Source organism: Pseudophryne corroboree, chromosome 3 (assembly GCF_028390025.1).
Source record: "Pseudophryne corroboree isolate aPseCor3 chromosome 3, aPseCor3.hap2, whole genome shotgun sequence".
Lineage (NCBI taxonomy): Eukaryota > Metazoa > Chordata > Amphibia > Anura > Myobatrachidae > Pseudophryne > Pseudophryne corroboree.
In genome coordinates this window covers 635,784,615-635,812,027 of record NC_086446.1, presented here as the reverse complement: position 1 = coordinate 635,812,027, position 27,413 = coordinate 635,784,615, and the positions used below count along the sequence as shown (strand labels likewise).

Genomic DNA, 27,413 nt, shown 5'->3' with positions numbered 1-27,413 from the left:
GGGAACCCCGCTGGGGCAGTGGACTCCGGGAGCCCCGCTGGGGCAGTGGCCTCCGGGAACTCTGCTGGGGCAGTAGCCTCCGGGAACTCTGCTGGGGTCAGTACCTCGGATTCTTTTACTGGGACCGAGCCGTCGGCCTCCCCTACTGGGACCGAGCCATCGGCCTCCCTCTCTGAGTCGATAATTATCGAAACTTCTCCCGGGACTATGACTTCCGGAACTTTTGCTGAAGCTATAACCTTCAGCACCTCCACTAATGCTACACCTCTTAAGTTCTTTCCTTGGGAAGCGAACTCTAGACCCTTCTTTGAGGCTGCGTCTCTCGAGACCCCACTTGGGGATATTACTTCAAAGATCCCTTCTGGGGTTTTGCTTCTCGAGTTCCCTTATAGAACTATGGTTTCAGATACCCTTTCTGAGGTTGCGCTCTTCAAGTCCCTACCTGGGGTAACAGCTTCTGAGACCCCTTCTGGTATAGAAACCTGAGCTATAATATTTGATGTCCCTCTATAAGCTAGAGCATCGGGTACCGCTCCAGCACTCTGGGCATCGGGTACCGCTCCAGCACTCTGGGCATCGGGTACCACTCCAGCACTCTGGGCATCGGGTACCGCTCCAGCACTCTGGGCATCGGGTACCGCTCCAGCACTCTGGGCATCGGGTACCGCTCCAGCACTCTGGGCATCGGGCACCGCTCCAGCACTCTGGGCATCGGGCACCGCTCCAGCACTCTGGGCATCGGGCACCGCTCCAGCACTCTGGGCATCGGGCACCGCTCCAGGAACCTGGGCAACGGGCACCACTCCAGGAACCTGGGCAACAGGAACCACTCCAGGAACCTGGGCAACAGGCACCACTCCAGGGGCTTGCAACTCTGCTTCAACAGGAACCTCAAGAGAGGAGAGAAACATTCTCTTTTGATTCCTGAATCTATAATGGGGCTCCCTTGCCCAAGGACCCCAATTATAGGACAGAGAGCTTTTTAGTGTGGGTTGTGTGACAAGTACCTCTGCCACAGTAGAGACAGGAGTAGGTCTTGTATCCTGACTCAACTTGGCCAGAGGGCAAGACTCGTCACCACACTTTGGCTTGCGCAACTCACAGGTCTGCAGATAGTGACCTAAACCCCCACAATATAGGCATAAGTTTAAGTTTCTGCGACGCAGACGCTCCTCTTCTGAGAGCCTGGGCCGCAGAAAACTTTTAAACCTTTTCTCTTCAATTAAACCAGAGGATTCTCATGTCACCATACTGTGAACAAGAGTCTCTTTAGAGATAGATGTACTCTCAACGACTTCTGGCAAGATGAGCAAGATTTTAGTCAGAAGGTTTTGCAGTTGATTTAAGGATTGCTGCAAAACTTCTAGTCGCTCTGGTCTCAAAGCACTGAAAGCAGAGTTCAGGGCTGAGAGAGATGCCTGCAGGGCTTGCATAGTAGACATAGGAGGATTTAAAACTAGACAAGACAAGGCAAGACTAGACAAGGCAAGACTAGACAAGGCAAGACTAGACAAGGCAAGACTAAACAAGGCAAGACTGAATTTTTTAAACTAGACAAAACAAAACTTTTTTTTATTTTTTTTAAACACCGGACTGGATTCTAAACACCGGACTGGATTCTAAACACCGGATTGGATTCTAGGCAGGACTGGATTCTAAACACCGGATTGGATTCTGCACACTGAATTTCTAGACAAGACTGGATTCTAGACTAGACACTGGACTGGGCCAAAAAAGAAAAAAAGTTTTATTTCTTTTTTGTGGTTGGGCTGGTGATAATGTTATGATTCTGATACTCAGGTCAGGGGTGATCTTATATGGTAGGACCTGAATACCAGAACGTAATGCTGGGAAAGGGGAATGGAAAGGGAATAGCCCCATGCGCCCTATCTCCGTTGTCTCGCCCGTGCTGTCAGTACACTCTTGCGAGACTATGGTTGCTTGAGCCCATGGCAGCCGCGTTTGAAGGGCGGATTACGTCTGCCCAACTTCGATGCCCCCTCAGGTCTTAATGAGAGACAAAGAGTGAACCGAGACAGGGTGATAACAAGGGGCCCTCTAGCTAAACAACAAGGCCAGGGGCTACTAACAAATCTAAAACCAAAAGTATGTGCGGCTTGCCGCCAAAGGAAAAGAACAACAAAGGAAATGCTGACCACACGCCGACACAATACTTTTGTGTACCGGCGGTGACAGCATAAGCAGAACCCTCTGCAAAACACCAGTGACAGAAATAACAGAATACAGCGGCCTAGGCCGACAGACGCGGCAGAGCCGCTACTCACGGAACTGGTACGAATACTGGCAAATGGACAGGAACTCCCAATGCTGCCGACACAGACTCTCAGAACTGGAGGACAGGCAGAATCCCAAACGACAGACCGGTGGACACCAAGAAGCCAGAAACTCGACCAGGCATAGACAAAGCCACTGGACTTCTGTACATGAACACTTCACGGCAGGACACGGGATCAGACACAGGAACCGACACAGGGCCTGACACAGGAATCGACACAGGAAGCAGTTCGACAGACACTGCTACACAGGAGCTCAGGAATTGGCAGGAACAAGCTCAGAACTCAAGCAGACTGGAAACCAAGAAATATCACCAGCGTCTGTGAATAGCACTGAGCCAGCATATAACAGAGAGGCCTAATTAATAATCTCATGCAGCTGCCCTGTTGCATGACTCCAAACTGACAAGATGCAATTAGCAGCCAGGTGAGGCTGAACACATGGGAACAAGCTGCAATTACACAGACTCACCAGCGGCAGCAACCAAGAGTACTCTTAAACAGAGCAACGGGAAATCCTGGCCTGCGAAACAACTAATAAACATAAAATAGGAATGAACCACTACCTGTGGTTCATAACACACCATTACAATGCATTTACCAGGTTTTAAGAATATGCACGGATTGCATCATGTAAAACCTGTATGTTTGATTTACTTAAGTGTCCAGTTTTCAAAGTCACACACAATTCAGCGAGTAGTCAGAGATGATCAAAATCTGGTTTTGCATTGCAGTAAAATGTATTTAGAGTTGACATATTTTAGATTTTCTATTCCACTAAAGTTAGGAAATTCTGTGTTTCAAAGCTATAGTTGTTTTACCTATGCATATTGCACTATTATTTGTGACCTGTGGCTGCCATGTAGCCTGATCCCTCTCTGTGTCTCTCCATCCATGTCCCTCTATATATGGTGCAACATCAAACCCCCATTTGCCTCTCCAGCTATACTTGATAATAATAATAATAATAATAATAATAATAGAACCAGATGGTTTAAAAATGACTGATTTATTGCAGAATTGTAATGTGTTGTTTGCAGAAAGCCTAAAACAAGCTGATGCATGAATTTATTACTACTACAAGTAAACATGTAAGTCACATGGGGGTGATTCAGTTCTGTGCAATGGACACATATGTACCACCCAGAATGGTCAGACAAAGATACTTCACAAACAGTAATTTTGATAATATTTCTGAATGCCCCACAGAGCTATGCAGATAAATTAGTAATGCTGCTTGGCTACCGTAATATACACTGAGGTTGGCAGCAGAATATCGTGGCGGCACATCGCTAAGCACTGAATCTCCCCCTCATAGTTTTATCCTATAAAATGCCATTATTTTTGCTTAAAATAGTGCACTTACTTTTTCGTGCATAAAGACCAGATAATACACATATATGTCCAAAGAACAGAGATTGAGTTGCTCTAAGTCAGAAGTGTCAAACTCGCTGCCTGTGGGCCACATGCGGCCCCTACTGCATCCTTTTTGCAGCCTGCGTGCAGGGGTCCTTTGGCGACCTGTTGGCAGAGGTCAACTTGGGCCAGAACAGGGTGGAACTGCCTCTGTCCACCTACGTTCACGTTGCCCCTCTGTCTGCACCACCCACTGGCACCCATGAGTTGACTATTACAGCTTTCCCGGTGCATGCGCACAGCTGGCTGCTGAGTGCCCAGTGTTGCTGACAGAGCAATAACTAGGTGTGTGTGGAATGTGCACCGCAAATAACACTGCAGGGTAGGGGGCGCTGTTCGCAGCACTTGACAATTATCTGTTTTAATTACTTTCACTTGCAGCTTCCCCACTTTTTGAAGCCTAGCTACACCTGACCACCGCTGTTTGCTACCCCCACCCCTTCCATCGCTAATTCCTATACAACATTCATTAACTCAACTTGATAGCTCTTTGTTATTCAGTCACACTGTCTTTTATTACATTTCAAGAGGCTGACATACCCGGGACTGGAATCCATTGCCTGTGGCATTGCAGTCAGACACTGCCCTTGCATTAAGCTATCTGCGTAGAAAGCTAGAGAAATCTAATATTGAGAATTCTATTTGAAGCTTACCTTGTACTTTGTGAAAAAATGATCAGCATTGCAGCTGAGCAGATCTACTGTACATAGTGTGTGGCTGCACACTACATAGATCTGCTCAGCTGCAATGCTGATTTTTTTTTACATAGCACAAGTAGGTTCATATTGTTAGGAATCTCATAGTTTCTATGCAGGATCAAATAGACTAATAATTAGGGGGTTTAAATGGTTTGAATCCTGGGTATGGCAGTATATTGAAATATGTTATTTAATAAAGCATATTGTAACTAAAGGGGACATTTACTAAGCAGTGATAAGAGTGGAGAAGTGAGCCAGTGGAGAAGTTGCCCATGGCAACCAATCAACACGGAAGTAACATCTATAATTTGCATACTATAAAATTATACAGAGCTGCTGATTGGTTGATGGGGTAACTTCTCCACTGGTAAATGCCCCCCTTAATAACAGCAAGCTCTTAAGTGCACGAATGTGGTATAAAGAGGGTTTGTGTTCAAATCCATTCTCTTGCAGTGTTCTGTAAATGTGTGTGTATAAGATAGATAGATAGATAGATAGATAGATAGATAGATAGATAGATAGATATAACACAGTACAGGGACATGCGGTGAGCTAAATGGCTCAGGAGCCACTGGCTAGTACCAGAGCCAGATTTACACACAATATATGTGCCAAATGGTACATCTGGGCATTATACACAGGTTCAGCAGTATAAACTCCTGAAAATTTGGTGAGTTTTGATCAGAGATGTGCGGAAAAGATAGATAGGTGAGGCCAGAGCCGGCGCTACCTGCTCAGCAAGGGGATGCAGTGCAGGGAGGCACCATGCTGAAGAGGCGCTCTCCCTGCTCTGCATCCCCACTGCTGCTGCATCTGTCACCCTAGATTTGTAGCGCAGCTCTCTCCCCCATCCTTCCCCAGAGAGCTGGGCTCAGTGCGCATCCTCAGCCCACACACAAAGCTGCTGCTTGAGAGGATTTCCAAGCTGGCCAACAGTTTGGGGGTGTGACCTAATTGCAGGAGGCATGGTCATGCCCCCTTGTGAAAAAAGTTTGTTTTTAAATCTTTGTAGTGCCAAGCAGGGTATAGGGGTCCAGGGCCCCTCAGCCAGAGACAATTTGAGGGGGGAGTGTGATCACTTCCCCCTACTACCTGAACAGGCAGAGGCTCAGCAGTAGCAGCAGCCTCACTGCAGCACAGCACACTGCAGCATGTGCTGTGCTGTCAAGATGAGTGCTTATGCTGCTGCTGCCAAGTAAGGATGGATGGGGTAGGGAGTGCGGTGGACCAGGGCCCCCATCAGGCCCTCCATCAGTCCGTGGCCTGAGTAATTAGTACCCGATCCCTCCTTTCCTCTCAGCGTCACTGCCGACATCCTACAGAGCCGCTGCTGCGGGGGTAATGGAGCCTCCGAGAGACATGAGGAGGAGCATAGCCAGAGTCGGGACCTCCTGCAGGTACTGGGGCAGTGCTGTGGAGGGAATGAGGGATGTACCTTGCATAATATGTATAATGGGCTCTACCTGGCCGCATAATGTGTATAAGGTGATCTCCTGTGTGGCTTAATGTGTTTAATGGTACTACTGTGCATTGTAATGTGACTAACAGATGCTACTGTGCAGTGTAATGTGACTAATGGACGCTACTGTGCAGTGTAATGTTACTAACGGACACTACTGTGCAGTGTAATGTGACTAACAGACACTACTGTGCGTTGTAATGTGAATAACGGACACTAATGTGTGGTGTGATGTGAATAACGGGCAGTACTGTGCAGTGTAATGTGATTAATGGACGCTACTGTGTAGTGTAATGTGACTCGCAGACGCTACTGTGCAGTGTAATGTGACTAACGGACGCTACTGTGCAGTGTAATGTGACTAATGGACGCTACTGTGCAGTGTAATGTAACTAAAGGATGCTACTGTGCAGTGTAATGTGACTCGCAGACGCTACTGTGCAGTGTAATGTGACTAACGGACGCTACTGTGCAGTGTAATGTGACTAATGGACGCTACTGTGCAGTGTAATGTGACTAAAGGATGCTACTGTGCCGTGTAATGTGAGTAATGGATGCTACTGTGCGGTGTAATGTGAGTAATGGATGTTACTGTGCGGTGTAATGTGTCTAACGGACGCTACTGTGTGGTGTAATGTGAATAACGGACACTGATGTGTGGTGTGATGTGAATGTGAATAACGGGCAGTACTGTGCAGTGTACTGTGATTAATGGACGCTACTGTGCAGTGTAATGTGACTCGCGAATGCTACTGTGCAGTGTAATGTGACTAACGGACGCTACTGTGCAGTGTAATGTGACTAATGGACGCTACTGTGCAGTGTAATGTAACTAAAGGATGCTACTGTGCAGTGTAATGTGACTCGCAGACGCTACTGTGCAGTGTAATGTGACTAACGGACGCTACTGTGCAGTGTAATGTGACTAATGGACGCTACTGTGCAGTGTAATGTGACTAAAGGATGCTACTGTGCAGTGTAATGTGACTAAAGGATGCTACTGTGCAGTGTAATGTGATTACCGGATGTTACTGTGCATTGTAATGTGAGTAATGGATGCTACTGTGCGGTGTAATGTGACTGTAGTCTCACGCTGCATGTATAGGTCTGTGTTGTTGTGCTGCACATTAATTGACCTTACGTATCAGGCAGGACACTGGAGGCTGCAGGCCACAAGGCTACATCACCTAATATTCATATTCAATTTTTTAATCAACAGCATGTGCATGGTGGGCGTCTGGTGTGCACAGGCACCCCCTAATATCTGGCACCACCTCACATACGCCACAGCTGCACACTGAGAGTGCTGCTCATTTCTGCCCTCCCCCCACTGTGCCTTGCACCCGGTCAGGACTGTTTATGTGTAGTGTTAGTTATATACAGTATATATAACTCATTCTTTTTCTTGCTCCCCACACAAGACATAGGGGGACATGTACTAAGCAGTGATAAAAGTGGAGAAGTGAGCCAGTGGAGAAGCTGCCCATGGCAACCAATCAACTGCTCTGTATATGTTTATAGCATGCAAATTATTAATGTTACGTCAGTGCTGATTGGTTGCCATGGGCAACTTCTCTACTGGCTCACTTCTCCACTTTTATCACTTCTTAGTACATGTCCCCCTTAGACCTTCATAATTCAGTTGGGATTTTGAGTTTGACATGCTCTAACTCATCAAATATTGTGTAGGTAAGAATGTGTAATAAAAGTTGTTTAATATGTGCTTATAGAGGGCAAAATGTGACAATGTATGCATTATTCTACAGTATATAGAGGTGTGTCTCAGTCCAGCTGAATGAATGGAAAGCTGTGATTTAAGCTTTTACTTCACTTCTCCCCAATTACTTTATGTAATCACTAACTATGGGAGTTATTGTGTTTGTATCACTAAGCGATGCAACCACAATAACCCCGTCGGTGGGGCCAGTGCGCACACACAGGTACTGTCCTGCGCGTGCAAAGCCACCGAATGCATTTGGCTCACAGTGGGTGCGGGCAGGAAGAGGCGATGGACCATTGTGGGGGTGGGGCGGTGGCATTTTTGGAGCGGCAGCGTGACATCACACACTTCAGCTCTGATCAAAAAAATGGCGACGGCCCTTCTGCATACTCAGCCTAGCTGTGGCTGCAGGGAATCGTCCACAGTTGCTGCATCTGTAATCAAATTGCAGTCACAGTCACTGGGCAGGCCCTCAGCAAGCGAAAGAAAAGTTTGCAGATCCTGCTTTTTAACAGAATCTGCAATCCGTACTGAATAGCCCCCTATAACTGATATTATCAGTACATATTGTGCCTTTCAGCATATGCTACAATAGATTAAAAATAGGCTTTGCTAGAATCTTGTAAACATTCATATATACACTGTATAATGTATATAGATTTCTTATAGTATTATACACATTACAGAATTTCAACTCCCAGAAAAAAAAAAAAATTCCGAATTGATCTGAACCAAATTTGTTTTCTCAAACAGGCCATCTACAGTATGTTACTATGGCAACTAGTTACACTTGTATTCAGATCAGAACATGGGTAGCTGATCTGCGGCTGTAGGGACGCTAACCTCTTCATTATCTACAGGACCACCCTAACCTGTAATTCCAAGGAATTAGTGGCGCATCCAGCAAGTGACATGTGGAAACATGAGCAACACATAGTGCTAAGCTCTTTTTAACACATCGGGTCTAATTGAGACCTGATTGCTGGGCAGCGATTTTTGCAGCCCTGCGATCAGATAGTCGCCGCCTACAGGGGGAGTGTATTTGAGCTGTGCAAGTGTGCGAATGCATATGTAACATAGCCGTACAAACAGATTTTGTGCAGTCTCTGCGCAGCTCAGGATGTACTCAACCGCTGCGATCACTTCAGCCTGTCCGGGACCAGATTTGACATCATACACCCGCCCTGCAAACGCTTGGACACGCACTAAAAACGGTCAGTTGACACCCACAAATGCCCTCTTCCTATCAGTCTCCTTGCGATAGTCCGTGCGATCACTTTTTATCGCACCATATTGTCGCTATGCACCGATGCCCGGTGCAGTTGTCTGACACGCCTACGCATTGCGATGCTTGTGCAGTTCGGACCTGATTGCAGGCTGTGAGAAAACGCAGCCTAGCGATCAGGTCTGAATTAGGCCCATCTTTACAAAAAATATCAACATATGTTAGTTTACACTATACATGAACTTTGTAGGTGATAAAAGCAGAACTAGAATAATGCTGCCAGTTCTTATTATAACACAGTTCAGTATCTCACATTTCAGGATGAAATTACAGTCGTGCGAGGTGAGAGTTTCCTAATACATTTTATATGTTTTCTTTCCAAATTTTAAAAAGAGAACTCAAAAATAACATTAAGGTGATGCCTTCCAAACTTATCTGTAATTGCATAGTACATTTATGTTGAAAAGTCAAGCAGCCATGGCACATTAAAAGATCAGAACCATATGATTACTTTATTAGTATTATTACTGATGATTAGTGCAGATACCTTAACAATGAAACAAAATGTGCCTGCAGCATTATATTATGTACATAAGGCCTTCAGCTTTGCACCAATAAGCTTCAAATAGATGTATTTATATTGAAACCTAGTGCCGCATAACAACCTACATCTTTGGCCACAGTTATTAAATCCTAATAACAATCCCTTGAAGACATGCCCTAGCTATTCATGTGGTCGCTATTATCACTGTACTCCCATCAGCTGACCGCCTTAGAGTTCAATGTTAGGGTCAGAAAGCATGAACTGGATCCTCACTTTGTATACAGTAGATACAGTGTATGGCTTCATATTGCAGTATATTAGGCACCCGATGCATGGTGATAACACTGTGAAGTCCTTCTACAGTACCTGCTGGAATTCTTCAGTAGCTATGTACAGGAATTAATAGGGTTATGGAAAAAAATTTCTCTGGATACTACTGTTGATTCAGGGGTATCTTAATGTTTAGGCACACTGGTAAAATAGCCAGGGCCCCACAATTCTACTTGCATTTTAGCAGGGGTGGGGTGGGCCATAGGGCATCTGCCTCCCAGGGCTGGTGCCTCAGGGCTTCTAAAGAAGCAGGTAGAAAAGTATGCCTGGCCATTCTGATGTGAATTACACCCAATAAGAGTGGCCAGGTAGCATTATCTATATACCTCCCAGGCTTCAGCAAGGCACCAAATGGCTGTCAGCTTGCTGATTTATTGATGAATGGATGGAGCTATCCTTCAGTCAGAGTGCAGCATTCTCAACCTGCCTTTAGCCGGCAGCCAGACATCGAATAGCTGTTAACTTGCTGATTGGTAGATGGTTGCAGCTATTCAGCAATCAGAGTGCTTACAGCCATTCACTGTAGGGTAAATGATTTTTTTCAGAGTCATAAAATGTAAATGTACTGTACTTTAGTACCACCATAACTTTCCCCTGAACTTTTGGAAATATCACCTGTCATTGGCCCTCATTCCGAGTTGTTTGCTCGCAAGCTGCTTTTAGCAGCATTGCACACGCTAAGCCGCCGCCTACTGGGAGTGAATCTTAGCTTATCAAAATTGCGAATGAAAGGTTCTCAAAATTGCGAATAGAAATTACTTATCAGTTTCTGAGTAGCTCGAGACTTACTCTTCCAGTGCGATCAGTTCAGTGCTTGTCGTTCCTGGTTTGACGTCACAAACACACCCAGCGTTCGCCCAGACACGCCTCCGTTTCTCCAGCCACTCCCGCATTTTTCCCTGAAACGGTAGCGTTTTTTCACACACTCCCATAAAATGGCCAGTTTCCGCCCAGAAACACCCACTTCCTGTCAATCACACTACGATCTCCAGAACGAAGAAAAAACCTTGTAATGCCGTGAGTAAAATTCCTAACTGCATAGCAAATTTACTTGGCGCAGTCGCACTGCGGACATTGCGCATGCGCATTAGCAACTAATCGCTCCGTTGCGAGAAAAAAATAACGAGCGAACAACTCGGAATGACCCCCATTATTACAGTATGTGTAGTGGGGGACGATATTATGCACTGCACTACAAGTAATATTATGTAAGCAAGCCTATTAAGTCACTGGGATCTAGGAATCAAGCAGGCAATGACCAATAAACATAAAGCATGACCTACATACTTGAGAAATTGACACCTAATTAAAAAGCTGAGTCAGTGCCATAAATAGGGGTGTGTGAGCAGTGCCTTTCCAAAAATCACAGGGCTCTGTGGGGGGCACTGTTGCTGTCCCATAGTCTCTGCATCTGGATAGCAGCATGCCTGGAGCGGAACCCTTCAGCCAGTATCGCTGCTGCAGTGCAACCTGGAGCACCCTTTGGACACTCCATATATGCACACTGCAGCTGGTACCACCCTGCAGTCCTGTTCTTCCCAGTGACTGGTGGCCCCGCCCCCTTGGCATGATGTTATGATATCATGCGCTCAGTGGGCAGGGCTGGCACAGGGTGCCATAAAGCCCTGTTACGGCGCTGAGATTATTTTTCGTATACATTGGCAGTCTACAAATGGGATCCTACATTTTGTGTGTATAAATTGCAAAATGTTAAACTGTTTCCTTCACCTTTACATCGCGATCCACAAAAAACATATCACACTGCTTGACGTCCATTCCCAAATGCTGTTGTGCAGCAATAAAAGTATCGCTGTAATATCATATCCTTTCAAGTTAAAGTGACATCAGTGGTCATGTCCTTGTGTTTGCAATTACCAATGTATGCAAAATATTTACTGTACAAGTGAGTCACTCAGATCTACACACTTCACCTGAACGTGCTTCATTATTTCCTATGCAGCACAGTTCAGTCTTGGTTGACATTCTACCTTTCTAAACATTCCTTTATTGTATGTATGGAACATTCTCCACTTCCTCTATTTGTTCCCCCCCCCCCCATTTCAGTATATTGGGGGGCATTTTAACTTGTCCCTGTGAGCAAATACACTCCCTCTGCCTCCACTACCACTTCTGTCTGTGCAGATGACGCAGACATCTACCTTTCTGTTCACCTTTTCCCTATCTTGTGTATCCAGCATCCTCTCCTCAATTTTCATTTGGATTCCTCAATTCTACCCAACACTCAATGTCCAAAATGCTAATTTTTAATAGTCCAGCCTCCAAGTGTCACTGATCCATCTACTCTCCCCCAACACTGATAATAGCATTATCCCCAATTCCACATGTCCCCTGTCTTGGTCCCATTCCTGACTGTCTTCATACATTCAGTTCCCTGCATTATCCTGCCGCCTCTGTTTCACCTTGGCACCTCCTTTTGTTAACCTCTTATCATGTATTTATTTTGTTGTTATGAAAGATTTGTATTATGTATGATGTGTTCTTCACATTTTATAGTGGTGGTACAGGTGTGTTTTTTTTTTGCAACTTTCCAATTAAACATGATGCTAAGTTTCCAATGCACAATGATGATTTAATCCAAATACTCTAAAAATAGTAAACAACATAACTTACACTAAACCATTCAAAAAGCATACAGTATCTTCATAGTATTAGAACATATGTTTTTCTTTCCGTGAAACTGATACCATTTCTACACGTCTATCCACATCGACTGCCATGGATAAATTTCACTCTAAAGTGAAGTTAATGGTGTTCATTGTTAACATTTCTGAATGGAAGTTATTTCTCCTTATATAATCACAAGTATCAATCTTGTGACTTCTGCCCTTGTTCGATTTTATAAAGAGGATACAACATTGCTGCAAAATCTGTAATATCTTTCAAAAAATCGGAATGCTTGTTATTTTCCTGCCTGGGGTCCTGACTGCAAAAAACGAATCTGACCCTGACGTTCAAAGTCGTCTCATTATTTGTTGCTTATTGTCATGGCTGAAGTAATTTGTTACAGAAGTTCGACTTGTTTAAATGTCACGTCTGTAGATTGTGATACATGTTTAAGTAGAAATACTACCAATTGGATTATATAATTGCATAGTAAAAGGAAAAACAACGCTCTTAATGAGAAAAGGGTATGTCATACATTGTATTAGTAATGAAGGCTGTGGAGGGAACAGTACTACTGTGTTAATTTCAGTCATTCCAAATAATATGGGATCTTGATTATTTTATTTAAACAATATATTATCATGCTTTGTGCGTCATTAAGCCATTATTTCAGCATTATATATGTACAGTTCTGTAAATTGGGATATATCTGCAGCAGTGACCTTGGAGTATACTGTTAAAACCATATTATTTAAATGACACTATACAAACTCTTTCAGATGTTGTATCAGCTAAAGTCATACCATTATATCTAATATAACTACTATATTTAAGAAAATTGGTATTTATGTCTAAACTAAATAAATAGTGGTTAGTCACATGCTTGGGGAGCACAAGAAGTCTGAATTCTAGCATATTGTTCCCAAGCACTTGTAAGAGCTTGAGAGGCTTATTCACTATTGGGGTCCGGCCATGATAATTAAGTAGATAACTCACCGCAAGTTACTTAACTAAAGGAGCAATTCAACATCAGAAAATCAGCTGCCCCCACAATTCATAATACTGCTACTTCTATTACAGTGAAACTTACCTCTGCTTGGTCTGCCCAGTGTGCATGAGTGGTCTGAGTTCACAAATGCACACTACATTAGGGGATGCAGGGCCGGAAGGGTTGGTGGAGGGATCCAGTTGAATCCCTCTTTACAACCCTGAACTCCTTTGCACAAGTAGGAACGGGCTCCAAGAACCAATGTCATCTGAAGTTTTCAGAGTTTGCTGAATCCTGGGCAGCCTTATCAGATCCATAATATAGAATAGGCCGCTATTAAAAACGTATGGAAATCAGAGTTTGTGCATGTGTAATGGGCCCATTACTGATCACAATTAAGACCCTGCGATAGGCCAAACAACAACCATAGCAAGACAGAAATGAACTAATAACTTTTATTAAGTGACAAAAGAACAAAATTTAAAAACAATTACATAAGCAAAAAAAGGACACTACTCAGAGTTGGCCACTAATGTGGCCGCATTGCAGTTTGCGGCTGCATCATGCCTGCCCTGTCATTCTCATTGCGATCACATCCCCCAAGGATGTGACCGCAAGATGATTGACAGTGCCGGGTCTTGAGTGGGTGGTGGCATGATGGACAAAATGGGGGCGTTGCAGGAAATTTTTCGTGGTGGCAGCGTGACATCACACGCATCTGCTCTGAGTAAAATAATGGTGCCGGACCGCCTGCCAGTGCAGCCAGATTGACCTCCCTGCTGGAAGTGTTCAACCTTTCACCACTGCACTTCTGCACAAATATGCACATGATACATTTTGCTCTGTTGTATTAATTAATTTGATTATCTAATGACATATGTTTTTTATTATGACATTATTTACCCCTTATCTGAAATTTTTATTTTGTATACCACCATGACACATCTCTACCATGGATAAAGGCAGAATAAGATATAGGAGCAGGGCAATGTAGCATCCAGCTTTGGAATGTATTGAATTATTGCTTTAGGTTTTCATGATTGTTCTGAAAAGGGTTTTACATTTCCATTGGGATTATAGTAGCTTTTAGATGGAATAGAAGCTACACAGGTTGCTGGTTTGAGCACCTTAAGGCTGCATTTATTCGGACCATTTCCTCATTTTAATAAATGATGATTTCATTGAGAAATCATTGAACAATACAAACCCTAACAAATGACACAGACAGCATTCTTAAAACACTACTGTCTACTGTGCTGATAACCAATTTTAACAATTTTTATTTATTTGCAGCATGGTAGCAGCTATCCGAAGTTATAACTGCTAAGTCCATCATGTTTCTTGTTTATAAGTCCTTTATAAAATAATAGATACTGTGTTGTGCTACTGTACCTTTCTGGTCATTGAAGTTACTGTGCAGATTTTGCAGCTAATTTGGCATTATCTAATAAGATGCTAAAAATAGCATTTTATATAGGAGCTGGAAGTATAAAGGAAAAAACATACAGTAAGAACCAACGATGCTAATACAAATAATAATGCATTAACATTTTATGTCCCATTAGGAAATATCACAGATTGGAAAATTGCTGGGAGCAACTTCTTACAGTATACACAATTGTATAACACAAACCAATGAAAACAAAACCCAACTACAAGAAGCTTGTCAGATCGTCAACTTAGTTTTGTATATTTTTTTCCCCAGCATTCTTGAAGGTTACGTCCAGGACCAAATTCCAGGTGCAGCAGTTGTGGTTGAATCCATTGGTGCCAGGAGATATGGAGATGGTTTCTCAGAAGAAGACTACACCCAGTGTGACTTGATGGTTTATGCCGTTGATCCGCTAACGAACCGGGCTATATCACGTAATGAGCTCTATAAGTGAGTACAATTAGAAAGGAAACCAACTTATTGAAACATAGTTTATGTTGGCTGTATAGTTGTTTAGAAAACATAAAAATTATTCTTCTAAAAATAAAAAAACACAATTTCACCAGGTGTACTGTAGTTATCGTAAATAAACTTACTGATTTATTGATGCCAGGTGTAAATATGTTAGAAAAGTAAAAAAAAAAATACCAGCAAGTCACAAACATTTTATACTTTTTTAAAATCTAGAAATACATTCCTTTTTTGCTGAAGGTAACAAAACCAATGTGCATTTACTGTAGCAGTGACCTTATGACAAAAGACAACTGTCAAAAACAGATCGGAAAATCTAGCTTAACTTAAAAGTTCCTGTAACAGTGACCGCAAGAAGAAAGAATCCTTAACAGCATTTTATTGATAAAGAATCATGGTCAGGCATTGCCTCTCCGTGCAAGCAGCTGCAACTTGTCATGTGCTCAGCTAGGTGACAGTTCACCTGGGGCTCCTGCAGTGATAGGAACAGTAAGTCATATGTTAAAGTGCACTTCAGGTTATGTGAAAACCATTTAAAAGAAAACTTCTCTATTACAAGATGGTATATCTACAAATAAAGGGGCAGATATATTAAGCCTGGAGATGGCATAAGGAAGTGATAAACCAGTGACAAGTGCAATGTGATAAATGCAGCAGCCAATCAGCCCCTAACTGCTAATTTACATATTGGAGCTGATTGGCTGGTGTTTTTATCACCTTGCACTTATCACAGGTTTATCACTTCCTTATGCCTTCTCCAGGTTAATACAGGTTAAAATATCATATATATTGTCAATGTTAATTTGATGAATAGTAAATAGTAAATATATAATTAGAAACAACAAAAATATGATTCAATAATGTATGCAACAATTGACACAGTGGGTTATTCAAAGTTGTTAGCAAAGCAAAAAAGTACAGTAAGTAGTTTGGCAAAACAATGTTGCACTGCAGGTGGGGCAGATGTAACGTGTGTAGAGTAAGTTAGATGCGGATGGGGTGTGTTCAAACTGAAATCTAAATTGCAGTGTAAAAATAAAGTAGCCAGTATTTACCCTGCACAGAAACAATATAATCCACCCAAATCTAAATCTCTCTGCACATATTACATCTGCCCCACCTGCAGTGCAACATGGTTTTGCCCAATTGCTAAATTTTTTGGTTGGCTAACAACTCTGAAAAACCTCCAGAGTGGATATTTCAGAGTGGATGCAGATTGTAAAATGTCATGTAACTGGGAATGGGAGAAGGCAATGAGTGTGACTGATTTTTCTGACAAGAGTGCGCGCTAATTTTATTAACCCTAGTCTGATATGTACCAAAATCACCAGAACAGTTTTGCAATAAATTAGCTTTTTTATTTTCTATCAATAAAAAGATTTTTTCTTTAAAACTAGTAACATATTTCTTCTAAAAATATCACATGTATATAAGCAAGAGTATCACATGAAAAAACATATACTTAAAAAACAATCTACTAATATACTTTGCACAATTATGATGGCAAAAGTGGGGTGTCTTTTTTCAATACTATACAACCTGTTTTGTAGATCACAGGTATTTATAATGAGCCCATTGTAGCTGATACTTGAAAAAAATGTTCCTGAAACTAGAGATGAGCGCCTGAAATTTTTCGGGTTTTGTGTTTTGGTTTTGGGTTCGGTTCCGCGGCCGTGTTTTGGGTTCGAACGCGTTTTGGCAAAACCTCACCGAATTTTTTTTGTCGGATTCGGGTGTGTTTTGGATTCGGGTGTTTTTTTCAAAAAACACTAAAAAACAGCTTAAATCATAGAATTTGGGGGTCATTTTGATCCCAAAGTATTATTAACCTCAAAAACCATAATTTACACTCATTTTCAGTCTATTCTGAATACCTCACACCTCACAATATTATTTTTAGTCCTAAAATTTGCACCGAGGTCGCTGTGTGAGTAAGATAAGCGACCCTAGTGGCCGACACAAACACCGGGCCCATCTAGGAGTGGCACTGCAGTGTCACGCAGGATGTCCCTTCCAAAAAACCCTCCCCAAACAGCACATGACGCAAAGAAAAAAAGAGGCGCAATGAGGTAGCTGTGTGAGTAAGATAAGCGACCCTAGTGGCCGACACAAACACCGGGCCCATCTAGGAGTGGCACTGCAGTGTCACGCAGGATGTCCCTTCCAAAAAACCCTCCCCAAACAGCACATGACGCAAAGAAAAAAAGAGGCGCAATGAGGTAGCTGTGTGAGTAAGATTAGCGACCCTAGTGGCCGACACAAACACCGGGCCCATCTAGGAGTGGCACTGCAGTGTCACGCAGGATGTCCCTTCCAAAAAACCCTCCCCAAACAGCACATGACGCAAAGAAAAAAAGAGGCGCAATGAGGTAGCTGACTGTGTGAGTAAGATTAGCGACCCTAGTGGCCGACACAAACACCGGGCCCATCTAGGAGTGGCACTGCAGTGTCACGCAGGATGTCCCTTCCAAAAAACCCTCCCCAATCAGCACATGATGCAAAGAAAAAGAAAAGAAAAAAGAGGTGCAAGATGGAATTGTCCTTGGGCCCTCCCACCCACCCTTATGTTGTATAAACAAAACAGGACATGCACACTTTAACCAACCCATCATTTCAGTGACAGGGTCTGCCACACGACTGTGACTGATATGACGGGTTGGTTTGGACCCCCCCCAAAAAAGAAGCAATTAATCTCTCCTTGCACAAACTGGCTCTACAGAGGCAAGATGTCCACCTCATCTTCACCCTCCGATATATCACCGTGTACATCACCCTCCTCACAGATTATCAATTCGTCCCCACTGGAATCCACCATCTCAGCTCCCTGTGTACTTTGTGGAGGCAATTGCTGCTGGTCAATGTCTCCGCGGAGGAATTGATTATAATTCATTTTAATGAACATCATCTTCTCCACATTTTCTGGATGTAACCTCGTACGCCGATTGCTGACAAGGTGAGCGGCGGCACTAAACACTCTTTCGGAGTACACACTTGTGGGAGGGCAACTTAGGTAGAATAAAGCCAGTTTGTGCAAGGGCCTCCAAATTGCCTCTTTTTCCTGCCAGTATAAGTACGGACTGTGTGACGTGCCTACTTGGATGCGGTCACTCATATAATCCTCCACCATTCTATCAATGTTGAGAGAATCATATGCAGTGACAGTAGACGACATGTCCGTAATCGTTGTCAGGTCCTTCAGTCCGGACCAGATGTCAGCATCAGCAGTCGCTCCAGACTGCCCTGCATCACCGCCAGCGGGTGGGCTCGGAATTCTGAGCCTTTTCCTCGCATCCCCAGTTGCGGGAGAATGTGAAGGAGGAGATGTTGACAGGTCGCGTTCCGCTTGACTTGACAATTTTGTCACCAGCAGGTCTTTCAACCCCAGCAGACCTGTGTCTGCCGGAAAGAGAGATCCAAGGTAGGCTTTAAATCTAGGATCGAGCACGGTGGCCAAAATGTAGTGCTCTGATTTCAACAGATTGACCACCCATGAATCCTTGTTAAGCGAATTAAGGGCTGCATCCACAAGTCCCACATGCCTAGCGGAATCGCTCCCTTTTAGCTCCTTCTTCAATGCCTCCAGCTTCTTCTGCAAAAGCCTGATGAGGGGAATGACCTGACTCAGGCTGGCAGTGTCTGAACTGACTTCACGTGTGGCAAGTTCAAAGGGCATCAGAACCTTGCACAACGTTGAAATCATTCTCCACTGCACTTGAGACAGGTGCATTCCACCTCCTATATCGTGCTCAATTGTATAGGCTTGAATGGCCTTTTGCTGCTCCTCCAACCTCTGAAGCATATAGAGGGTTGAATTCCACCTCGTTACCACTTCTTGCTTCAGATGATGGCAGGGCAGGTTCAGTAGTTTTTGGTGGTGCTCCAGTCTTCTGTACGTGGTGCCTGTACGCCGAAAGTGTCCCGCAATTTTTCTGGCCACCAACAGCATCTCTTGCACGCCCCTGTCGTTTTTTTAAAAATTCTGCACCACCAAATTCAAGGTATGTGCAAAACATGGGACGTGCTGGAATTTGCCCATATTTAATGCACACACAATATTGCTGGCGTTGTCCGATGCCACAAATCCACAGGAGAGTCCAATTGGGGTAAGCCATTCCGCGATGATCTTCCTCAGTTGCCGTAAGAGGTTTTCAGCTGTGTGCGTATTCTGGAAAGCGGTGATACAAAGCGTAGCCTGCCTAGGAAAGAGTTGGCGTTTGCGAGATGCTGCTACTGGTGCCGCCGCTGCTGTTCTTGCGGCGGGAGTCCATACATCTACCCAGTGGGCTGTCACAGTCATATAGTCCTGACCCTGCCCTGCTCCACTTGTCCACATGTCCGTGGTTAAGTGGACATTGGGTACAACTGCATTTTTTAGGACACTGGTGAGTCTTTTTCTGACGTCCGTGTACATTCTCGGTATCGCCTGCCTAGAGAAGTGGAACCTAGATGGTATTTGGTAACGGGGGCACACTGCCTCAATAAATTGTCTAGTTCCCTGTGAACTAACGGCGGATACCGGACGCACGTCTAACACCAACATAGTTGTCAAGGACTCAGTTATCCGCTTTGCAGTAGGATGACTGCTGTGATATTTCATCTTCCTCGCAAAGGACTGTTGAACAGTCAATTGCTTACTGGAAGTAGTACAAGTGGGCTTACGACTTCCCCTCTGGGATGACCATCGACTCCCAGCGGCAACAACAGCAGCGCCAGCAGCAGTAGGCGTTACACGCAAGGATGCATCGGAGGAATCCCAGGCAGGAGAGGACTCGTCAGAATTGCCAGTGACATGGCCTGCAGGACTATTGGCATTCCTGGGGAAGGAGGAAATTGACACTGAGGGAGTTGGTGGGGTGGTTTGCGTGAGCTTGGTTACAAGAGGAAGGGATTTACTGGTCAGTGGACTGCTTCCGCTGTCACCCAAAGTTTTTGAACTTGTCACTGACTTATTATGAATGCGCTGCAGGTGACGTATAAGGGAGGATGTTCCGAGGTGGTTAACGTCCTTACCCCTACTTATTACAGCTTGACAAAGGGAACACACGGCTTGACACCTGTTGTCCGCATTTCTGGTGAAATACCTCCACACCGAAGAGCTGATTTTTTTGGTATTTTCACCTGGCATGTCAATGGCCATATTCCTCCCACGGACAACAGGTGTCTCCCCGGGTGCCTGACTTAAACAAACCACCTCACCATCAGAATCCTCCTGGTCAATTTCCTCCCCAGCGCCAGCAACACCCATATCCTCCTCATCCTGGTGTACTTCAACACTGACATCTTCAATCTGACTATCAGGAACTGGACTGCGGGTGCTCCTTCCAGCACTTGCAGGGGGCGTGCAAATGGTGGAAGGCGCATGCTCTTCACGTCCAGTGTTGGGAAGGTCAGGCATCGCAACCGACACAATTGGACTCTCCTTGTGGATTTGGGATTTCGAAGAATGCACAGTTCTTTGCTGTGCTGCTTTTGCCAGCTTGAGTCTTTTCATTTTTCTAGCGAGAGGCTGAGTGCTTCCATCCTCATGTGAAGCTGAACCACTAGCCATGAACATAGGCCAGGGCCTCAGCCGTTCCTTGCCACTCCGTGTGGTAAATGGCATATTGGCAAGTTTACGCTTCTCCTCCGACAATTTTATTTTAGGTTTTGGAGTCCTTTTTTTACTGATATTTGGTGTTTTGGATTTGACATGCTCTGTACTATGACATTGGGCATCGGCCTTGGCAGACAACGTTGCTGGCATTTCATCGTCTCGGCCATGACTAGTGGCAGCAGCTTCAGCACGAGGTGGAAGTGGATCTTGATCTTTCCCTAATTTTGGAACCTCAACATTTTTGTTCTCCATATTTTAATAGGCACAACTAAAAGGCACCTCAGGTAAACAATGGAGATGGATGGATTGGATACTAGTATACAATTATGGACGGGCTGCCGAGTGCCGACACAGAGGTAGCCACAGCCGTGAACTACCGCACTGTACTGTGTCTGCTGCTAATATATAGACTGGTTGATAAAGAGATAGTATACTCGTAACTAGTATGTATGTATAAAGAAAGAAAAAAAAAACACGGTTAGGTGGTATATACAATTATGGACGGGCTGCCGAGTGCCGACACAGAGGTAGCCACAGCCGTGAACTACCGCACTGTACTGTGTCTGCTGCTAATATATAGACTGGTTGATAAAGAGATAGTATACTCGTAACTAGTATGTATGTATAAAGAAAGAAAAAAAAACCACAGTTAGGTGGTATATACAATTATGGACGGGCTGCCGAGTGCCGACACAGAGGTAGCCACAGCCGTGAACTACCGCACTGTACTGTGTCTGCTGCTAATATATAGACTGGTTGATAAAGAGATAGTATACTCGTAACTAGTATGTATGTATAAAGAAAGAAAAAAAAACCACGGTTAGGTGGTATATACAATTATGGACGGGCTGCCGAGTGCCGACACAGAGGTAGCCACAGCCGTGAACTACCGCACTGTACTGTGTCTGCTGCTAATATATAGACTGGTTGATAAAGAGATAGTATACTCGTAACTAGTATGTATGTATAAAGAAAGAAAAAAAAACCACGGTTAGGTGGTATATACAATTATGGACGGGCTGCCGAGTGCCGACACAGAGGTAGCCACAGCCGTGAACTACCGCACTGTACTGTGTCTGCTGCTAATATAGACTGGTTGATAAAGAGATAGTATACTCGTAACTAGTATGTATGTATAAAGAAAGAAAAAAAAACCACGGTTAGGTGGTATATACAATTATGGACGGGCTGCCGAGTGCCGACACAGAGGTAGCCACAGCCGTGAACTACCGCACTGTACTGTGTCTGCTGCTAATATAGACTGGTTGATAAAGAGATAGTATACTACTAATATTATATATACTGGTGGTCAGGTCACTGGTCACTAGTCACACTGGCAGTGGCACTCCTGCAGCAAAAGTGTGCACTGTTTAATTTTAATATAATATTATGTACTCCTGGCTCCTGCTATAACCTATAACTGGCACTGCAGTAGTGCTCCCCAGTCTCCCCCACAATTATAAGCTGTGTGAGCTGAGCAGTCAGACAGATATATAATATATATAGATGATGCAGCACACTGGCCTGAGCCTGGGCAGTGCACACAGATATGGTATGTGACTGACTGAGTCACTGTGTGTATCGCTTTTTTCAGGCAGAGAACGGATATATTAAATAAACTGCACTGTGTGTCTGGTGGTCACTCACTATATAATATATTATGTACTCCTGGCTCCTGCTATAACCTATAACTGGCACTGCAGTAGTGCTCCCCAGTCTCCCCCACAATTATAAGCTGTGTGAGCTGAGCAGTCAGACAGATATATATAATATTATATATAGATATTATGATAATAGATGATGCAGCACACTGGCCTGAGCCTGAGCAGTGCACACAGATATGGTATGTGACTGAGTCACTGTGTGCTGTGTATCGCTTTTTTCAGGCAGAGAACGGATTATAAATAAAACTGGTGGTCACTATCAGCAAAACTCTGCACTGTACTGAGTACTCCTAATGCTCCCCAAAATTAGTAAATCAAGTGTCTCTCTAATCTATTCTAAACGGAGAGGACGCCAGCCACGTCCTCTCCCTATCAATCTCAATGCACGTGTGAAAATGGCGGCGACGCGCGGCTCCTTATATAGAATCCGAGTCTCGCGATAGAATCCGAGCCTCGCGAGAATCCGACAGCGTCATGATGACGTTCGGGCGCGCTCGGGTTAACCGAGCAAGGCGGGAAGATCCGAGTCGCTCGGACCCGTGAAAAAAAACATGAAGTTCTGGCGGGTTCGGATTCGGAGGAACCGAACCCGCTCATCTCTACCTGAAACATATATATAGTGGCGCCACTGCAACATGAATATATATTTGTATAAGTATACGGAGGCTTTACCTCTATATTCCTGTGGCTGGGAAATCAGCAGTGAAGTTAGGTTGTTAGATTATGCACATAATCTAAGACTGCGCTCTGTATCTCATCACTATATAGTAGTAGGTAGCGGAGACCTCCTTATTTGATCCCCAGGCACGCCACGCCAGTGGCTAGGTATATCCCAATTGTGATTATGCCCGAGTCCCAGTGTGTCAAATTTTTTGTGTGAAGCGGTTAAGAAGTCAAGCATCATTCACGGCCGTACTACGGCTATGGCGGTCTCTGCTTGAAGAGCCTTATGGTTACGACAATGGTCAGCTGATGCTGATTCCAAAAAGGGAGTTGAAAATCTCCCATTCACAGGTGAGGCTTTGTTCGGGGAGGAACTGAACAAGTGGATATCCCAAGCAACGGCAGGTAAGTCCACATATCTGCCGTCTGCTGCGACCCCTGCCAGATGTCCCTATCTGGGACTCACACTGCATTCCTTTCATGTTGCCAGATTTAGAGGCAGAGCCAGAGGTGCCTCCAATGCAGATAGAGGATCTCGGGGTAAGTCCCGCAGATCAGCAACCACCGGAAGCATGGCCCAGCCTTCTGGTTCTGCTTCCGTGAAGCCCAACGCATGATGGTTGGCTCCAGCAGAGGTGCAAATTCCGGGTGGGAGCTCGATTGTTGAACTTCGCTCACATGGGGGGGGGGGAGTCCTGCAGGGATCCTTGGGTGAGGGATCTCATTTCACAGGGCTATTGCCTATAATTTCAAGAGGTACCACCTTGCAGATTCTTCAGGTCAGGCTTAGCAGCTTGGTGTTGCACCAGATCTGTGTCTCAGTCACGCTCATTGAACCTCACAACACCAGGCGCTAATTAAAATATATATATTTAAATGTTGTCTATAGAAGTTTAATCTTAAGCTGCAATAAACACTCAAAACATGCTTGTGAACATGTACAAACTCCACACCATGGGGGTCATTCCGAGTTGATTGTTTGCTAGCTGTTTTTATCAGCCGTGCTAACGCTATTCTTTAAAACTAGTAAAATATTTCTTCTAAAAATATCAGATGTATATAAGCAAGAGTATCACATGAATAAATAGGAATTTGATACCTACTGGTAATTCCTTTTCTCAACGTCCTAGTGGATACTGGGGAAGGTACTTAGAACTGTGGGGAATTCCCAAAGCTCCCAGTGTGGGTGGGAGAGTGCTGAGACCCCTGCAAAACTGCCTGGCCAAACTTTAGGTCATCCCTGGCCAAGGTATCGAACCGATAAAATTTTACAAATGTGTTCGAACCAGACCAAGTAGCCACTCGGCACAACTGTAAGGCAGAGACACCCCGAGCAGCCAACCAGGAAGGGCCCACTGACCTTGTGGAGTAGGCCTGAATAGAAGTAGGCAGCGGCAGTGCTGCCGAAGTGTAAGCGTGCTGGATGGTCAACTTGATCAAACGAGCAATGGACTGCTTAGAAGCAGGCCGACCAATTTTGGTTGCATCATACAGGACAAACAGCGAGTCAGATTTCCTATAACGAGCAGTCCTGTTAACATAAATTTTCCTGCCCTCACCATGTCCAAGGACCATGGGGCAACTGAAGGGTCAGACAAAACTGGAACCACAATAGGTTGATTTACATGGAAAGCCGACACCACCTTTGGTAAAAACAGCTCCCCAGTCCAGGTAGACTCTTGCCATGGGAACCGCTTTTTCTGTTCCTTCTGCCAGGGTGACCGTGGCAGTGCGACCCTGCAATACTGCAGCAGAATTTTAATAATTTCCCACCTAGCAGTATAGCATAATGAATAGAACACTTGATAGAGCAATAGACGGAACACTGTTTAACAAGAAAAGACATGCCATGGGTTGCAGGTACTGTATATTATTAAGAGCAACTTTTAAAAAAAAGCTCTATAGACCAATTAACTGGAGGCATTTATGCCATGTTGCAGTTAAGTTACAATGTGAATCACTTGTAAAGTCTGTTTGTATAGTAGTGTGACAGGACGATACCGTACGAAAGCACTCGCCGCTTCCGCGTCCCGTCGACTGCGCACAGAATGGAAAGTCAAGCCGCACGAGGCCTGACCACATAGGGGATTCCCGCTTACCGTCAGTAACTGCCTGTTACTGACTCCACCCACTGCGTTGTGGGCGGGTTCTTGCTGCCACCACCAAACTCCTAACCTGCCGTGGCGTTTGGAACCACGGTTCTGCTCTGTATGTGCCGACGCACTGCCTTACCACAGCTGTGTGGTGCTGACGAATCCCCACTAGCCACTTGCTAGGCCTCTACCGGTAGCTGGCGGAAGGCGGAGCTTGGAGACGTCAGGTGCTTCCCTGGACAGCCGGAGGACGGGGCTAGGTTTGGCCTAACCCTGTTGGTCACAAGATGAAGCAGTCTTCTTGAGGCAAAGGTGTTTATTGCTCAAATAACCTTTAAAAAGGCTCCTCCCTATTGCTAGGGGCAACAGCATACAATTAAGATGTTTCAGCAGAAGAAGATGTTACAATACACTTGGAGGCTCACAGGCATCCTCTTTTTATCTCAGTTCTACACACAGTACCACAGGGGGGTAAGCCCTCCCTGTCTTCTCCAACCAATCAGGTTATTGCAGAAAATATAAAGAAATACAAGTTTACATTTCAAAAGTTAAGAATTAGATAAAGCAATGTTCTGCTCCTCTTCATATATAACCAAACCAGTGGCTTTCCCAGACACAATCTGATTACCATCTTCCTGTCTCTTTCACAAATGTAAATGTAACTTGCATTTCAATTGCATTCACCCTCTCACACATAGACAACGTTCTTATACTGTAAATTAAACATAATCTGCATCACACATAATGCAGCCTAAGAAATGTTACATCAAACTGTTGTTACACGAAACCCACTAGTTTGCATTTGTAAAACACAATCTGATTAACATGTTCCTGTCTCTCTAACATCTCCATGCAAACCCAGTTCACTCAATATTCAGAGAAGACAGCAACAAATCCTTTCACCTGCATGTGTCTATAACGTTACACAGAGACACATCTCAATCTCAAAGAAATGGCTTGTCTATACACCCCTTTCCAGGTGCCAGGGTCATCAGCATCTCAATTCCTAGGTGAGAAGCTTCCAAGCCATTTGTCCTCAAACGTAAATGCATTTTAAAACCAACACAGCTTACACATTCCTTCTAAGTGCTGGCATTTGCTGCAATGTAAATGTGCAATCTTACAACTGTGCCTATTGCCTTAAATATAACATTGGTGAAAACACAGTATTAAATATATTCTTAAATACCCGGTGCCTAGCACCCACACTATATTTAAAGATGGCGCTTAGCACCAGTGCACAGTTTTAAAGTGGCGCCAAGCGCCCATTGTCCTGTTAAGGGCGCCGGGCACTAGGGGTTAACCCCTTCAGTGCCGCACGTGTGGCTGGTTGGTCTCTCCGGCCACAAGTAGATTAATAGCTACATGGCAGTGGCATCGGATTGGCATTCATGTTATTTGGAGATTATTAGTAATTAAAGACATGCAGCTCTATTTACAGTTGCAGTCCTTGATGTGTAGCATATTTGTCTGTGCTGCAGTGACATCTAGTGTCCATCTCAGCATGGCTTCATAAGTACATTCTGCCAACACTTGTGTACATTTACTATCGAACTTTAGTTGTTTATTCGATTAAGTGATTGTAGAAAGCTGCATACAGTATATATATATATATATAGGTTGAGTATCCCCTATTCAAAATCCCAAATTTTTGGATCCCCTACTGAGATAATAACATATATATTATATATTATGTGTACATGTAGATATATTATATAGATATATAATATCTAAATATATGTCTCATTATCTCAGTAGGGGACCCAAAAATGTGTGATTTTGAATTTTGGATAAGGGATACTCAACCTGTATATATATATATACATATATATATATATATATATATATATATATGTGTGTGTCGGTGTGTGGGTGGGTGTATATGCGTGGGTGTGTATAAGTTATCTGCCATGAACTGATCTTATTGTCTCTGGCCCTACAGGTTTTTGGATGGCAAAGTGCTTGACATTAATAAACAGTTCCAGGACCACATTGGCCTTGGCGGACGTATTCTGGAAATCCGCACCCCGGATGTAGTAGCCAATGTTAAAAAGCAAGCCCAGGCTGTAGGCTACACTGAGGGAGCATTGCTTGCATTGGCCATTATTATCGTCCTCTGCTGTATACCGGCTATATTAGTTGTGATGGTCAGCTACAGACAGTAAGTATATTGTTTCGTTTTTGTTACAATAGGTGCA

The 27,413-nt window shown here is 44.1% G+C and overlaps 1 protein-coding gene and 1 long non-coding RNA gene across 4 annotated transcripts in view; one reads left to right on the top strand and one right to left on the bottom strand.

The window, feature by feature from the left end:
* The window catches only part of PCDH15 (protocadherin related 15), a 2,278,876-nt gene that overhangs the window by 2,150,787 nt on the left and 100,676 nt on the right, over positions 1-27,413 (top strand). The window contains exons 30-31 of the mRNA XM_063961739.1: positions 15,005-15,181; positions 27,158-27,376. Coding sequence (XP_063817809.1) covers positions 15,005-15,181; positions 27,158-27,376 — 396 coding nt within the window. The remainder of the gene's footprint in view (positions 1-15,004; positions 15,182-27,157; positions 27,377-27,413) is intronic.
* Positions 15,346-27,413, bottom strand: part of LOC135056491 (uncharacterized) — a 260,411-nt gene continuing 248,343 nt past the window's right edge. For all 3 annotated transcript variants that reach the window (XR_010243992.1, XR_010243995.1, XR_010243993.1), the window contains one exon: positions 15,346-15,674. This is a non-coding gene — a long non-coding RNA (uncharacterized LOC135056491). The remainder of the gene's footprint in view (positions 15,675-27,413) is intronic.